General features: G+C 39.1%; 2 protein-coding genes across 8 annotated transcripts in view; one reads left to right on the forward strand and one right to left on the reverse strand.

Annotated features, from left to right (window-relative positions):
* Positions 1-17,717, reverse strand: part of CMSS1 (cms1 ribosomal small subunit homolog) — a 254,267-nt gene that overhangs the window by 109,421 nt on the left and 127,129 nt on the right. The window contains exon 1 of one of the 6 annotated variants that reach the window (XM_064467325.1): positions 14,284-14,470. The exons of the other annotated variants lie outside the window; for them this stretch is intronic. Coding sequence (XP_064323395.1) covers positions 14,284-14,455 — 172 coding nt within the window. The 5' untranslated portion in view covers positions 14,456-14,470. Of the gene's footprint in view, positions 1-14,283; positions 14,471-17,717 lie in introns of those variants that run through there. 6 annotated transcript variants of the gene reach the window in all.
* Positions 1-17,717, forward strand: part of FILIP1L (filamin A interacting protein 1 like) — a 215,869-nt gene that overhangs the window by 72,860 nt on the left and 125,292 nt on the right. The gene's annotated exons all lie outside the window — the stretch shown is intronic.

Below are 17,717 nucleotides of genomic sequence, written 5' to 3' on the forward strand. Positions count from 1 at the left end.
TGACTGGTACAGGTGTGACAGCTGATTGATAAGGTTTCCAGAAATACTTGTGACAAGATGCTACTGAAAAAAAAAAAAAAAGTAATCACATTCCCAGCTCTTGCCATAACCTTAATGAAGTTGAGTTAAAAAAAATAATTAAAAAAAAAGACAGTGATTTGGTTGGGGGGAGGGGAAAGAAGACACACTGATTTATTTTCTACCTTTCCAGTCTCAGCAATCAAACTAACAGCTGGCAAAACCCATTGTTATGTGCAAAAAATTCTCAAAGTTTCAGGTAGAGAAGGTGTATGAAAGGAACCAGCTCAAACTCTATGAGAAGAGGTAACAGCCAAGCTGAACCTGTTTCTACGTATGTTAGTCGCTCAGAGATGGCTGTAGATTAGTAAAAATAATGCCTGTGACCTAGGGTAAAATACAGAGGATTTTAATACAAGGTAGTACAGACTCCATTATATACAGCTATTAGTGGACATGGGAGAGAAATGACCAAATGCTTTCTTGCTACACCGACTGATGCATTTTTAAGTAAAGCATTTCCAAATTCTTCCAAATAATTGTCTTCAGCTTCACAGGCAAACTTGCACCAATTCAAATGGATGCCATATACTGGAGGAGGGGGGTGTACATTCCAGTGATGAACATAGAAACATCATAAGTTGGGCAGAACATGGGGGGAAAACATTTAGCATCTGTGTAGTTACTTGAGCTGCTCAGGAAACTTCCACCAGATGTTCCTAGATGTTACCTCAGCTGCCTCCCAAACCACTATCACGTCTGCTCTCTTCCTTACTGAATACCAGTGTTATTAACTGGAACCATAAATAGTTTACCCCTGAGAGAAACCTTAATATATCACTTATAAGCCTGCCAAGTGTCACAACTCTTATTAGGAACTGAAAAGCTCAATAAATGTAACATGCTAAACTCAGTACAGGTTATGCAAATGCAACAGGAAATAAATCTTCTCCTCAGTCTCCTGTCAGACGGGAAAATTCAGCAAATATCAGGACAGCCTCAATTTTACACGCTAGTAATATTTTTCCAATTGATTGTGTGAGGCAACAGTTTAAATACTTCCATCCACCTCATAAATAATGTTCCATGTCAAGGGGAATATCCTAGCATCAACACAATCATTACAATATCTGAGGTTTGTAATTACACAGAATAGGAGAAAAGTAACTGGGCCAGAGGATCCTGACACTGAAATTTAGAAGGGTTCGGGCACAAGGAAAAGGAGAGATAGAAATGTGTTCCTCTTCCCAGTGATAACAATTATGTTACTTATAAATGTACCTGATTTAACCTAGGTAACAATCCATGAAAACATGATACCTGAAACTAGCAGAAACATGTCAGAAAGCACTCTAATTTCTGGAAAATAAATTTATGTTGACTTCATCCTCAACCACCTCTTACACATCAAAGCCACTAACAATAGATGTTCATGGACTGGTGCGAGAGGAAGGGTTATTTCTCTCCCTGGGAAGAAAGGGGAACACACAGCCCAGGATCCTGAGTGGGACGTGGCCAGAGGAGAAGAGTAGTTAGGCCACAGGATGGCCTGACACTGACAAGGAGATGGGTTTGGGCAAACAGGGATGAGGAGCATGTTTCTACTAAGATACTACTAGTATTATGAAGAAGGAAAAATAAATAGGGAAGGGGCGAGCTGTCAAACTGTACCTTAACCTCAAACGTGAACTGTTTTCAACTTGCACAGAGCACTAGAGAGAGGCAGTGGTCTATGCTCACTGCTCAATGAAGCACACCCATTGTGCACATTCCAAATGTATTTTAACTGTTTTGAGAAATCAGCTTCAAATGTCTATAGTTTAAAACAAACAAACAAAAACCCCTCCACCCTAAATTTCTTAACAATTGCTGTCTGGAAACTGTTCTTGCCTCTCACGCAAGAAGTTGCTTCTGAACTAATGCTACATTTAACTCATCTTAGTAAAACATTCTCAACACCCTAGAAGAACTCCTTTTTAAGGAGATACACTACCCACAAAAAGTAATGTGAAGAAAACCTGCAACTACATGATTGAATAACCTGAAATTCTCAAGTTATTTAATATATAGGAATACAATAATCTATCCAAAAGTATTATTGAAAGTGAAGATATTTTTCAAAAACACAAGGACTGAAATCGCAAGAGAAATAATGGTCCACATAAATCACCAGAATTAAAGATGGAAAAGGAAAGAAAACCCACCATTCTTAAATGCACCTTTTCAATAGGGAGACTAAAACCCTTCCATAGGCCTTCCTTACATACCTAGTACTGAAACGATCTTCTGTTGTTCAGTTAACTGTAAACCCCCTCTCCCTGTCGCTATTGTTGTACGCAGGATTTGATTACACTTAGCAACAGTGAAAGTATTGCACTTGGATCCATGGGGGTGGGGAAGACCACACAAATCAAAACTTCTTATTCTAATATTTTCTATTCTGGAATTTTAGAAATTATCCTAAGCTGAAGTTTATGCATAAGCAATATAGAGTATCTGTGTATGATCTAAAAAAGTCCAAAAGGAATTATCTTTTAAGACTGCTAGTGCAGTCCAGTTCATCTATTATTCTCGATGATCATTATTTCTAAAACGCATATGGAAGTAAAATTTAATAATTCCAAACACTCTCAAGTGTTTCTCCAGCCTTTTTACTTTCAGCCCAAAGCATTTTTCTGATTATTTTCTAGGTATGCTGCACTACCCTATTCTATCTAATGCAGAGAAAATACAATCAAGACACCAAGAAAGCAAAAAATGTACTGATCCATGTTATCACTATGCTCCAGCTGATACACTGGGTGACCCTGAGCAAATCACTCAGCCACATTCCCACCAAAAATGCAAAAGGCTCCAGACTCTGAAAAGTGACTGTCAGATCAAAAACTGTTTACAGAGCAGCCTGCAATCATCAAATAGAGAGCTCTGCAAATGGAAAGTATTACAGCATATGCTATGTTCTAGCCATGAGTTTAAAAATAAGAAAGAATCGAAAAAAAGAACCTTTGCAATCATGACTAGGCACATATGTTCCAAACAGACATGAAACTCCTGTTTCTTGGGTATAGCTCTTTGATTTTTCATTACTTATACTTGACAAAGGCTAGGTCTAGAAACGACAACAATTAATCTGAAGTTCATACATACAGGATACATTGGGAAGTATCTATTACTAGATTTAATTCTTATAGCTACAAGCTCAATTTCTAGATACCAACGCCCTTCTTCATGTTTCAGTCACCTTTGTAAAGGATGAAAGGAAAGAAGCACTTTTCATAAAAGGGGGAGATACAGAAAGGAAAAAAACAACCTGTGTCAGGTCAGGATGCAACAACGCACACATAAACCCTTGATTTGACAGATGGAATGAGAAGCCCTTGCCTTTGATTTGCACACAATAAATGAAGATATGTTAGTGTTTATCTGCAGGAAGAGGGGGTGTCACCATCTGAAAGGAACCCAGAAAATATTTTTTTCCTCCTCTTGCTTGGGCCTGTTGAATGAAGCTGCAGAGAAACCAAATGCCACTCTGTTTCATAGCAAAATGCTTGTTCCATCCAAATGACTGCTCCCCAGGGAGAAGGCAGCGGCAGAGTTTGCATTAGCTTCTTCTGCAACATATCGGTTCCAAGTGTGAAGACTCAGCAGTAGGAACAACAAGAACTTTAATGCAGATGGAGGCTCAAGCTGTAAGGATAGGAGAACTTATTGATGAAATTAAATCCTGCTTTATAGTATACACGGGCCAGTGTTAATGCCAGCAATTAATTCTGGCTATGAATAATGCTAGCTAAGCATATGGTGGAAAAAAATTACAATATGATTAGTCACTGTGCAGGAAATAAGAAGCAAAAATATGAGTCACAATTTTGTCTTTAATGTCTACATGAAGTAGGGGTACTCTGGTTTTCCAGAGTCTACTACATGAACCACCTGAGATTATTTATATTTTTACAGGGTCACTTTTCCTTTTCTTATGCTTTAAACTGAGTAAACAAGCCAATAAAATATAAGAAAATGGGATTATGAAGTGTAAAAGAAAGGTAGAGACACTTCGTTGTCCTTATTTATGCTCCTCTTCCCACCTTCCTCTGCATGAAAGCATCACACAAAACAAGGGAAGAAATACCTTCACTGATTATGGAAGTGCTGCATAAAATCAACTCAACACACGTTGTTTCCAAATGTACAGCATAAGCAAAACAAAAGCCTACTATATTTCCCATAATTACCTTTCTTTAAAAAAGAAATTCTAAGAAGTCATCTATACACTTCACCCAACTTGCAAATCTAAATAGAGAATGGAAATAAGCATTTTCCCTCCACATGTCAAAATCATGATTAGTCTAAACAATTAAAAGCATCAGAGAGCCTAGCACCCATTGGTTTCTCCAAGCATTCATGCTTATTGCACGTCTGGCAGTGGTTTCAAAGAAAATCTGGATTAAATAAAATGATTCAGATGTGAAAAGACTGACAATAAACAGCATTTTAGTACCACTCAGTCATAAACCAGCAAGCTTTAGTACTGCATGTCCACATTAGGAAAAATGAAACTATTTCTTCCGAGAACAACACACTGGGTGTTTGACCCATGTGCCCCACAATGAAAACCAGGGGAAATTTGTTTTTCTGATTTCCCTTGTTCCACCAACATTTAAAAGCAGCCATACATAATAAAGTATAAATACTAAAAAATCCCAATTTTTCTTTCAAAATCTTATAAAAATATATTTTAAAATTAATTCCCAACTTCTGTCATTTTTAATAAAGCGATTTTATGTTCTTTTTCTTAAAGAACAATGCTCACAGAACTACAAACAAAGCTATGAAAGGCTTTTCTGAAAGATCATGAAGTGAATCGGATGGCGTCTGATCAATGCAAAAGCCATTCACTGCAAGCACATCATGATGCTAACATAAATGACAGACCTACCCATGGAAAGCAACAGCTACAAACTTCTGGGAAGAAACCATGAGGCACAGAAAGCCCTTCCACATTTTATAAGGGCCTTCCTTATGTGCCTTCAAAACCCTGCGGGACAGGGTCTTTTGGTAGTTCCCATAAGCACTAATTCGTCTATAAAATGGATCAAAGAATAAACACTGTAACTGGACTCACCACATTTGTGGAGTTTTCTAGGCTATGGTGGACAGATGAACTTATCCTGCTGTAAAAGAAACTTCTTAAATGAAAGTATATATCACAACACGCCGCTAGCAGATGGTGATTATAAAATGTATATGAGGAAGGCTTGGGTGTGCTTAGTCATACTGTTCGCAAGAAAAGGCAGATTACTATGGATATGTTGCCATAATGACGTGTAATTTCCAAAATTCAAATCTGAAAATACATTTCAGAATAGAATTTGAAAAAAAAAAAAAAAAAAAAGAAAGAAATAGGCACATGACAGCATGCTTGCCTTGTTCCTGTAATCCTTCTGTGGCTAACAGCTATGGCTGGAGATGAGATACAGAGCTGGATGGACACTGGTCTGACACAATACATCTGCTCCTCTGTGCTCAGGAGAAATCAGATATAAAGAAGTGATAGCCTTTCTTAGACAGTTTAATCATGTTACTGATGGTGTGATCTTTTTATTACTTAATTATTTAATGGCAGTTCTTTTATTGTTAATGGATGTGGTTTATACAAATCTTATCCACTACAGATACAGATTTATAAATTACTCTAAATGACAGTGCTGTAATTGGACAGTGTTGACATGAAACTCAAGTAGTTTAGGAATTTCCAGAGGCATGATGCCTGGAGCCAAAATTTAATTTCAGCTCTGAAGCAGATTCCCTCAGCACCTTTAGGCTACTCGTCTCCATTTCCTCCTCTCTGAACTTGCCTCCCAGGATGGTGCTAGAGGTTTGATTAATGAATGTGAATCATCTTAGCATTGCCTCCTGAATTCCAGGTATAACCAATAAAGAGCCAAAGTTTTACTCGGGCAAAACTGTAGCTGCATTTGAGGAAAAACACACCTTCCGCTATGCCAGTCAGAAGCGATCTTGCAAAACACCAAAACCAAAGCTGTGCTATTTTTAATCTCTGCCAACAAGTGCAGTCATCTGCCTCGCACAGCCACTTATTCTGTTTAAGCTTTCATATAGCCTGCACTCTTGACCTGTGGCATCATGGCTTCTCTGCTAACCACGTGCAAGTTAGCAAACTAACACACTGCAGTCAGATGATAATCTATGTGTACCTGCCTTCTGAACCCCGAGATGCAGAGCAGACACCATCACTGGTTGTGAGCATACTCTGCCAGGAGTCAGCTCTCCTCAGAGGATATGCCTCCCCATTCCCACCTACTGTCACAGGGCAGGTCAACACTCCTCAAGCTAGCTGAGCTGCTTGCATGATCGCTCCCCAGTCGTTTCCACACAAGACAGGTTAGCACAGATGAGCTCCTTCAGCTTTTTTGGTTGAGCCTGCTCATTCTGACCAAAACAGGCCAGAGAACAATTGCAGCTGAGAATGTGGGAATGCCAGGGTAGAGGAATATCGCAAGGTATGTGTGTTAAGTTCTTGTATGTGACCACCACACCATTAATCAATGCCAAGGGCCTTGTTCAGATTACAGGGCTGCCAAACATGTTTCCCCCTATGCCTTCATGTCATTCACATGGCTTCACATTCATGAGACTCCTTCTTGCACCAGATTTGATCACCTCCATCTCTCTACAAAAGTACTTGAACATACTGTGATCCCAGTTGTTTTTTGGCATCAGTATCAAGAAAATAATTTCAGGCACATGTTATTAAAAAGACTGGTTTTTATGAGATACTAAACCAGCTTTACATTGTAGAGCAAAAGGAAAAGGAAGCTACTGGAAGTACTGTAACTGGAAAATGCCATTATTTTCCATCTGGTGACCTCCTGCAATTCCAGAGGTATCACAGCAGGCACGTTCCTGTCCTACCTCCCTGTTTAATTTCTCATAACAGTCATCATCACCCTCTTATCTTGTCTGGCCATTAGGATCACCTCGTCATACACTGCAGGCAAAAGATCCTCACTGAGTAATTTCAAACCTATAACTTCAGAGTGAGAAAGCTTTTGGGTGAATGTACCTCTTGTCATTAAAACTGGAAAGTGATGGAGAAGCTTTTATGCCTCTCAGAGGCAAGCTGTTCCTCTAAGTTCCAAGACCAGTTTCAGCAAGTAACTGTCGGGAAAAGAGCTACCAAAAAAAAAAAAATTAAGCCTATATCAGTCATTTATTACACAGAAAAAAAATTAAACTGCTGTCAGTCATTGGTTCTTCAAGGTCCGACTGCTTCTGTTTCAGTACCAAGTATATTGCCAGATTCATTAAAGAAAATGAAGACAAACCAATGCATGTGCATGCATGTGCCCAGATACGCACACAGCTGATGATAGTCAATCACCCCACTCAGATCTCATGGCAAGATCCATTTAAACTATCTGCTAATTACCATCCTGGAAAGGAGATTCTATTCAGATTTTGTGATTGATATTAAAAAAAAACAACATATGTGTTGTTAACGCAAGACGAAACATGAGCATCTCATCACAGAATTATCTGAAATCTACCACTTATTTTCATTTCATCAAAACAAGACAGGTGGTCTGCTCATCACCAAAAGCTGCCTGTTCTCAGAGATTTCAGCCACTGTGAAAAGCTTCTCAGACAATCAACAAAAGATGGAAACTCACTGAATGTTAAACTTTATTAAATTTCTGTTGATATTATGTTACAATCAAGACATTACAGACCCCCTGTTACGGACTGCAAACCAGACATCTGAATACTCAAAGGATTAAGGCTTTCATCTTGTTCTAAATGGTTAAATTTGTTTTCAGTTGGCAACTTTGCCAGGTAAAAACAAGCAAATTAATATGTATTTTTTTAAAACTGAACTCAGACATCAAATCTTTCCACTATAAGTACCATTTGTTAGCAAGCTCGCACATACTTTCCATCCATTTATGTTCACTGGCACCAAAGCATGGAGTATGAAGTCCTCTCCCCTTTCCCCTGCAGCAGCATTCTCTCCAACCTTCATTAGCTAAACTGAAACTAGTTATAGGATGACTAAAAGCACTCACATATCTAAAACCAATATGTTAGTCAACAACTGATTATATTAAAAATGTGATACTCATTTGAGAATACCCTTATAAAAAACCCTAAGAAATCCCATGGCTTTTTATAAGTCTTTTAAGCTGTAATCTAGTTTATATGCACAATTTATAGCACAGAAACTGAGTCAGCTGGTATGTAATCAGGGCTCCTCATGAGAAGTATAGCTTTGCAATGACTCAACGTGCATCGTTGCCAGCCTACACGAGCCTGAAACACTGCAATCATTACCAAGGGCAGCTCACTGAGTCTTTCCTCTAAAATCCACAGGAAGACATTTTTACCTTCCCCTCCCACTCAGAAATTCTCCTTATTGATGTCAGAAAATGGAGTCTGCATTTCTCTGCCACAGCTACTGCCTCTCAAACACAACTCCCACCCTTTGACATCTATGGGTAATCCAGTGCCTCCAGTATGTGTGTGACACCTCCATGCCTTTATTCTTGTTCCCTTCACAGTTTGCTGTCAGGCTCCATCCTAGCCTAAAGTACTCTTGACACATCTACAGAAAGACTCTCCCTGCCCTGAAATGCCTGGTCTCTTTTTAACATGCTAGGAGAGGTTGGCAGAAGAGACTACAGTCTGACTTAACTTTCAGTCCTCCCTTCCTCCACACCCTGCTGTGTATTGTCCCTTTGCCTGGAAGTCCAGATCAGGGATGCTGGCAGGAAGGTATGCTGCTCACTTCTGGAGAAGTGAGACATCCTCTGTGCTGAAATGCAGAAACCCTCCTTTGAAAATCCTTTCCTTTGCATTTGGAACAGACCTGGCTTTAACCAAATGCAAATTTTCCTATTCAAATGGGAAACAAGCAGAAAATGCAACACATATGAGTTAAAAAGTAATGTACACGAGTTTCTGTTCCTAGTAAATAATTATTACCTGCAGTAACAGGCTGTGCAGATCCTGCCCCTCTCTCTCCACCTCCGCACCCCCTTCATTTTTCTTTTTCCTTTTCTTCTTCTTCAATCACAGCATCAAAAGAAAACTAAGACCTTTTAGAGACGTAAGTGAAGCATTCCTGCTCTGGAATGGCATCAGCATCTGGACACTTGGCGAAACATAGTTCAATACCTACTTCAATACCTATTTCTCAACCCCCCTGACAGCCAGCATGAATATTCCTGCCTTTCTTCTTATTTACCAACAACAGTTAAAGCCAAGAGTGTTCAGAAGTCCATTTCAATGGGTTTTTTTTCTGGTTCTGTTCTGGTTACATTACAAAGCAATTAAAACTGCTTTGATCTGGGGGAGGGAAAAGGAGGGGAGCAGAGAACATCTTAAGTTCACAAAGCCAAAAGCCAAGACGCACAAAACTGAAACATTCCAAAGTTAAAAATAATCGTCTTTAAACTGCAAGAGCAGAGCTGTAATTTTGAGCAGTACAGCATGACATCATGGTTTATATGGGGCCAGCTCAATAAATCAAACTGTGCCTAATTAGAGATCCTACTGCAAATCTACATTATTTGGACAAATAATTAAAACAGGACAGTTTGTAACACAAGCCAGATATGTTTACTAAAATATGTTCTTTTCAAACTTTTAGGTTCACTACTGCTTACAAAGCTTTCACATTTAGTAAATTATAGACCCCTAAGCTTTTATTTTAGGCTGACTTCACTTTCAAGGAATTCTTCAATTAACTTTACGTTGCTTTAAGCTCTTCATCCAACGGGAAAACAATCTGTGGTTTCTTACTTCTTCCAGTGCCAATGGCTGCCCTCCACGTTTGACTTGCAGACTTACTGTCTTTTTAGAGCCAGGGTCTGTTTGTCTAAAACCAGCCTAGTTGTCATAGCATTTTGACAAGTCCACTGTAAAAGGAGAACAAAACTTTCTGGTGGGTAAGCTGCTAAGAATAAGGAAGGTTGTTCTCACAACCTCAACAGACAAGTTCCAAATTTAAGGAATGCTCAGCAATAAACCCAGAGTGGAAAGCCCCCACTTCCTGAGTTGCCCTTCTTTCCTACCTACCCCTATTTTTAATTTTCCAATTTCTTCTTTTCTCAGTTGTTTTTCTAAAATGTGTGCTTCTTCTCAAATCTAAAAGCTGTGACATGCTCAAACATTTCACAGAATCACAGAATCTCAGGTTGGCAGGGACCTCAGGGATCATCTAGTCCAACCTTTCTGGGAAGAGGGCAGTCTAGGCAAGATGGCCCAGCACCCTGTCCCACTGAATCGTAAAAGTGTCCAAGGGAGCGGAGTCAACCACTTCCCTGGGGAGATTATTCCAATGGTTGACTGTTCTCAGTGTGAACAATTTCCCTCTGGTGTCCAGTCGGAATCTCCCCAAGAGCAACTTGTGTCTGTTCCCCCTTGTCCTCTCCATGTGACTCCTTGTAGAAAGGGAACCTCCATCTTCTTTGTAGCTACCCCTTAAGTACGGGTACATTGTAATGAGATCCCCTCTAAGCCTCCCTTTAAAGCCTAAAAAATCCCCACTGCTATCAAACATTACTCTCTGTAGATGGTCTGGACGCCTCTGGAATTGTTGCAAATGCTGTGGAGACTTCAGCTATCAGTTACTGTGTATGTAAAGTTAAATCAAGAGCCAAAGAGTTTAATAAAAGGCATGAGCTAAACAAAAGGGACAGAACTTATTCCTAAACTGCACGTTTTTCCTCCTAGAACAAGAGAGATTTGTATGTAATTTTTTATTCTCAGGTTAAAAAAAGAGGGTAGAGTAGGCAGCTCTCCTTCCTTTTCCCTTCTGATGTTTGACTTGCTAAATAGACCAATATACAGAGGAGTAGAACTGTAAGGATGACGACTGAGGTGCAAAATGTTTGACACTGTCAATGAAAAAGGACCGTACAAAAATGAGAGATATGTCTATTAGTACAGTATTATGTTGTCCAAGTAATCTTCTTCTATAGAACTTTAATTAAGCACAGACTTGGACAAAGTATCACTCGCTTCTTAATACACAGATTTTAGATAAAATAATACAGAAGGTTTTAGAGGAATCAAAGCACATTAAATATAATATGCACTGCATAACAATGTTTATAAAGATATGGCAAATGCACCTCCCTCAACCACAGCCACCATGACCAGCATACCCTTAAACAGGAATGCACCTTTCAGACCTCCATTTGAATGCTTTGGTACAATAAAAATGCATCAGACTTGTAAATTAAGAATATATTTTTTTAAATTCAATTTAAGACTGTCTTTGTGGACAGAAATATTATGACTGACCTCTGTTAAGTGCAAGCCATTCCAACTCCCCTACATTCTCAGTGTGCAGCAACAGTTTTCTCAGGAAAAAAAAAAAACCACCCTGTAACTATTTGGACATACTTCTGAAAGCAACAGTGAAAATTAAGAAAGCAGCCTTCTCGAAGAAGTATCTATTTTTGCAATGTGTGCTTTTAAAGCACAATGCTTACAGAATTAAATACTTCAGTTCTCTTGTGTAAACTTGTACAGATTGTTTGCTGTTGAGCTTTTGAGTCACATTTTGGCAGTAAACTGGTATCCTTGTAGAAAATATAAGTACTACAAACCAAGTGATGTAATCTATATCTATATTTAACTCACTTCTACTGGTTTTTGGTTGTGTTTGTTTTTTTTTTTTTTTAAGAGAAAAACTCAGGAAAGGATACAAAAATCAAAGACAGGTGAAACAAAAAACCCACCCCAGATATCTGTAGTTAAATATATAGTTCAAAATAAACAATCTGGACTCCATATTCAATCTTTTTTCCTATGTTATGAGCCTTGTGAAAACCTCCAGAGAAGATAAATTGTTTCTTTGTAGAACCATGGCTCTCACGTCACAGGACAGAATTCAGATGAAAGAAAGTAGTGTTTCTACCTGTACTCAAGGTATAGGATTATAAACCACTTTCTTAACTGAATAATATAAAATGACTCTCTAAAACCAGGGCAAAAACTCATCTCAAGGAAGTGAAATCTACAGTTATTTCAGAGTGTATTCTTCTTTGCTCCCTGCCCCCAAGCTACAGTCTATTCAGGGAAAAAAAAAAAATTTGCACTGTTCCGTGGCCCAGGCTTGTGCTGTGTGTGCAGTACAAGTATGTGCACCACGCCCTGATGCAACATCCCTTCTCTACTTCCATTGTGGCACCTGCTTTGGGCCACAACGTCCAGGTTTCTGGTCCTTTGCAGTGTCCGTAACAAGGCATGGCAGTTTGGACAGAAGAAGGAAGAACCTACGGAGGAGGGCAGCTGACAGAGGGGAAACTAATGCAATGCTCTTGACTGGTAATTAAAGCTTTGCTCAGCCTCAAACTCTCAAATGTGGTAAGTCTTTAACCAACAAAAGAGACTGCCAGAAAAGGATAACAGTTAGTGAGAGGAAGCGCACAAGCAAAAAACGTGAGCGAGAGCATGCGCAGGAGATGGAACACATGTGCTTTCCCCTTTCCTCCTCTAAGGTTTCTCCCATCAGCTGTAAACCACTGCCTAAGGGCTTGAATGTCTTCAAAGTCTGGTTACCATAAAAATAGGAACATGGTCAAGGCCAATATGTAGAGAACAATGGGAGGAATCCTACCCTTTAAATCCTAGGTCAATGTTTTCTTACCTCTCTGAAGCAGGGAATCACTGATGCTAGCTTTTTCATACCTTTTCCTTACTCCTCCTCATGCCAAGAGTGTCACTGCATCTCTACCCTCCCCTCCTTGTCACATTGCCTCCTGCCCTCTTCCTCATTACCACCTGGCAACCAGTTGTGTGGGGAGTGGCCAAGATGAGGGTGAACACCAGGCACCCACTTCTGGGCAACTACGAGCTTTGTCTCTTGGAATAAAGCATCTCAAACTCCAGGGTTCATTGCCTTTCATAAGTGGCAAGGAAGAAGCATATTTAAGACTTGAGAAAATTAAAATTCACACAGCTTGCACTGACTATTACAGGCTGAAACCCACATAAAATCTGTTTGAATAATAAGGGAGAGATTTTTGTATTACATTACACAAAGGATCAGACTAGATGGTTACAGAGGGTCCTTCTGACCAAGGTGTGACAATATATATACAAGAGAATTTTAAAGATCAGAATTATTTCCCAGTATGACTTACACTATTTCTTGTTTTATTTTTGGTCTTCTAAAACCAGACGAAACTCAAAGGAATATTATGCACACAGCAGCCCAGAGCCTGCCTTTAAATACTGTCCAAATGACATATTACTTTGACCAAGGAGATAGCAATACCTCTGTTTCCATTAATTCTCTTTTAAGAGTCACAGGATTCAAATTGTTTATTTCCAGCATTACATCATGCTCAGGCCTCTCACTGATTAATTAAAACTGTATACGTATAGGAAAAAGAACAAAAAAGCCAAACTGCAATCCTATGAACCAAGAGTGTCCCTGATAAAAGAAATGGACTGCTGTTCTCAAGTCCTTTCCATAGGTTGATTGTGAATTGTAACCAGACAAGATCTCCTTTTTCAAGCTTCCAGCAACTGGCAAACATGTCTAATGCACAGGAAGTCATATTTATAGTTGCATTGCTCCCACAATATGCCAATTCTCTTGTAATCAGAAGTTGTCTCTAGGCCTGCTAAATGAAAGATCTTTTTCGTTGGGATTGCAGCCTCTTAACAGGAAGCTTCCAAATCTGCAGTTATTAATGCCAGTGGAGGGGAAAACACAGCACAGTACAGCCCCCAGTTCATTATTAGACAGTAAAACCCCCCAAAAATTCTGGAATCCTGGTATTGCAACTTATATGAATTACTCTGTTGAATCATTATTTAAGTTGCAGCATGTGTTTAACTTACCTACTTTTTTGCTATCTAGCTTAAAGAAATTACTACTACATAAACTTCAGTATGTACTTGGGCAGGGCCTTTGAGCATGCAGATACTCCACGGGAAATCTGAAGGAGCGCCCTCTGCTTCGTTAAAGGAAGACCTGTTTCAAACTTCTTCAAACTACTACAATCAGTAGCTTGCTTATGTGTTTGTATTGTCACCCTGTATATAGAAAATTATTAAAACACCCCAAACAACTACTTGAAAATTTCAAATTCTCTTCCAGCAACCATATCAGAGTATTTAAAAGGGCACAGCACTAGTCTTGGCTGAGGCTTTCCCCCCGCTCCCTTAAATACAGAGAAAAAGAATACAATTTTTTAAGGAAGACAGAAAAAGAGATTCATACTTTACCGAAGAAGAAATTCTTGAAAAGCAAAAAATCATTGCAAAAGTCGTTCTTACCTAAAATTAAAAAAAAAAAAAAAAAAGAGAGAGGGGAAGTAAAAAAGATTAAGAATGATCCCTTGGAGCACTGCACCTTCAAAACACAAAGAATTCCCAAACAATATTTTACAGACATCATGACAGCGTGGAACAAATCTAAAAGAAAACAAGCTACACCAGAACAGGAAATTGCAATTTCTTTGAAACAATAATTAACCTTAAGAAGGAAACCACTACTAATATAAACAAACAAGTAATAAAGGAAACCGTTTTACCACAGGGAAACCTGTCTTAAAGCAGTGGAACGAGGGAATATAAAGAGTTTGCCAGAAGTGATGGGTCTCTAAAGAAAATCGGAGCAATTCTGTAGTAACAATCATGCACACACAGGCTTCAAACAGGTCATCTTCAAGGTTTCAAAGAGGAGGCTGGAACACCAGAAATTCAGTAACTTTTAAATAGAGGACTCAAATTTAAACTGAATGTAATCTCATACTTCTGGCACACATTATCAGGAGTTTGAAGGATATCTAGCAGGCTAAACTGCTTTTATAATCATAGCTTTTGGTGCCCAGTCCCTGTCACTTACAACTAACTACATTTATAGTAAGCATCTTGGTGATTATTTCATTATCTTAAATAGGAATCAGAAATGGGAAAAGATGAAAAATCAGCAACCTGAACTTTTTTCATATAAAGATGACAATTTCAATTTTTTTAACGGGAAACATGCATACAAAATCGAAAATGGGTCTAATTTTTTTAAAGTCATTACTTTTTATATAAAAACTCATTCTCAAATCTGAAATATTAATTTTTGTTTCCTTTACTACTTGCAATTCCTAAATAGTTGCAAGTGAGCAGTACTCCTCTTGTATTTATTGATATTCCAGTAGGAGAAAAGAAGTTCATAGGGGTGTAAGAAAGCTGTGACTAAAATAAATACTAAAAAACAAGACAATTTTTATTTCAGATATTAAGTCAACTCTCTGCAAGTAACAGCATTTCAGACTGTCCTTATTTGTTCTTGTTTATCATACTGGTCCCCTTTGTGGTTTCTAGTATTTTGGCAACTGGAACATAAACAGTAAAGCTAGCAACACAACAGAAGTTTAGCAAAGGCAACCATAATTTGATTTCAAAAACCAATTCAGAGTAGAGCAAGCAGCTATATGAACAGCTGTATGAATGGCTTCCTATCAATTTGTGTCCTATGGGGATTAAAAAAATCTCTCTCTTCTACCTGGGAAACCGTTCTCACGAAATTCGTTGAAACTTATTACCACCAAAATCTCCATTTCTCCACTGGTCCATCCCCATCACTGGGAATGACTGCCACACAGACAGATAAAACGTCCTTCTTCCCTAGAAGAGCAAACCAATGAGAGAAGTACCAGGTTCAGTACTTCTACATAGATTCATTCAATTTTTACAAAATGGCATTCAGCTAAGAAAAAGAAGTTTTCTGTTGCCGAAACAGCTTCTTAACACTATAGCAGTGTTAAGTTTTGTGACTTCTTATTATCTTCTACACACATTTAGGAGGATCACTACAGGGGAAAAATCTTTATACGATGCTAAAACAAATCCATGGTCAACAAATTCCAATATTTACCTACAAGGAGTTTTTAGTAAAGTCAGACATGGAAAATATTTGTTATGGAGATCTGAAACAGAAAGATACCACCTGTGCCTCATCACCCTCACAAAGTGAGTTTTTTCCTATCTCTCCTAAAGGGATTTGGGAAATGGAAATTTCCCAAGCCAGACAAATGGCAGAAAATAACATGTACAAATTAAGAACGTCACAGAGTTGCACTCAGGAAGCTTAAGAGATTATCTCTGGAAACACCTTCTCAAGTGGAAAAATGGCAGCAGCAATCATGGGAGATGAGGGAAAGCAGGCCTGTCTAAAAACAAGACAAACCCCCAATTTCCAGGAAGAAACTTGGATCAAGAATGAAGGAAGATAGCTGATGGTTAAATTATGCACTTTTCTCATGCTGTTAAACCAAAGAGCAACAGTGGATTCAGAAACCCTCTGCCTTACCCTGTAGCCGTCTACCTACCTGAGCTCACTAAGGGCTCCCAGGCAGCTAAGCAGCGAGCCAGCACACTCAAATATTCAGCGATAGCCCTGCAAGGGAGTGTTTTAAGACAGACAAGACCACCAACTAACCAGGCTTTGCTTCTGTGAATGACCTGACAGAAGTAGAGTCTCAAAAGAATTGTAAGAAACCCCAAGGCAGAGACAGTGTCTGGTCCCTTCCCAAAAGCCAGAGGGAGCCAAAAGAAGGGCTCCGGGCAGAGACCTCTGCACTGCAGTTCCACTACACCATGAGCATGAACCATCTCTCTTTGACATGTGATGCCCACATGGCACAACCTTTGAGCATCATGCCTACACCCGAGATCACAGTTTTCAATTCCACTTGTTCTACTTTTTTTATTAATGCTAAGGTTCCCCATATCCTTCTGGTATATTGTAATGAGAAATTGCTCAATTGATGAATGGATACCAAGAACATGCAAAATCTGAAAGCAGAATCAAAGAAGCATTTCTGTGCGCTCTCCCTGGAACATAAGGTGCCAACACACGATTTAAAGTTTGTGCTGTAGGCTTCTTATGGTCCTGGTATCACTAATGTACCCAGGTATCTTTTACACCAGAAAAGGTCACAGGACAAAAGGCATACACAGAAAAAATGAAATACTAGATCTTCACTGTTTTGGAGACTTCACAGGTCATCTTCTCAATATGCTGGACTCTAATGTTGGCCTTTTGCATCCCCCTGTGCATGTTGATCTTTGACCAAATGCAAGATGAAAACTACTGAAGTACCAAAAAGACAATACAAAGCATTTGGAGAAAGCTACCTAGCTGCACACAGAAACAAATGGTGATCTGCAGTGTTATCAGACAAGCTGTCTGAAGGTTGACGACAAACCACAAATGCCAACCAAAGAAAAGCATGTCCAAAAGTCACTTTAATCATCAGGTAAATCTAGATTTAAGTGCCTCAATAAATAAGACTATGAACTATAGTTCTGGCCATTTAACCCACTTAGTTATTTTGGCTTGGTACACTTGTTATTGTGCCACCTGAGCCAGGACACTGCTGCTAACATCTGTTTCCTGCCTCTTGGCCCCTTCCTCAATCAGAGCTTCCTCTGGACTTACAAGTCTAACTGAGCCAAGGAACCAGTCAGAGCTCTCTCTCTGTCCCCAGAATTTGCTGGTTTGAGCAGTAAGAGGCAACTACAACTTGACATGAAGTGGAGGGTGGGCGATGTCCTGCCTCATAAACCTGCAGGAGAAGTGAAGGTACAGGTTTTACAGAAGTTATTTAAAGACAGTTTCTTTCTTCACTTCACTCAGTGTCTTTCACTTTTGAAAAAGA

This window comes from Phalacrocorax carbo, chromosome 1 (assembly GCF_963921805.1).
Source record: "Phalacrocorax carbo chromosome 1, bPhaCar2.1, whole genome shotgun sequence".
In the NCBI taxonomy this organism is placed as follows: Eukaryota; Metazoa; Chordata; class Aves; order Suliformes; family Phalacrocoracidae; genus Phalacrocorax; species Phalacrocorax carbo.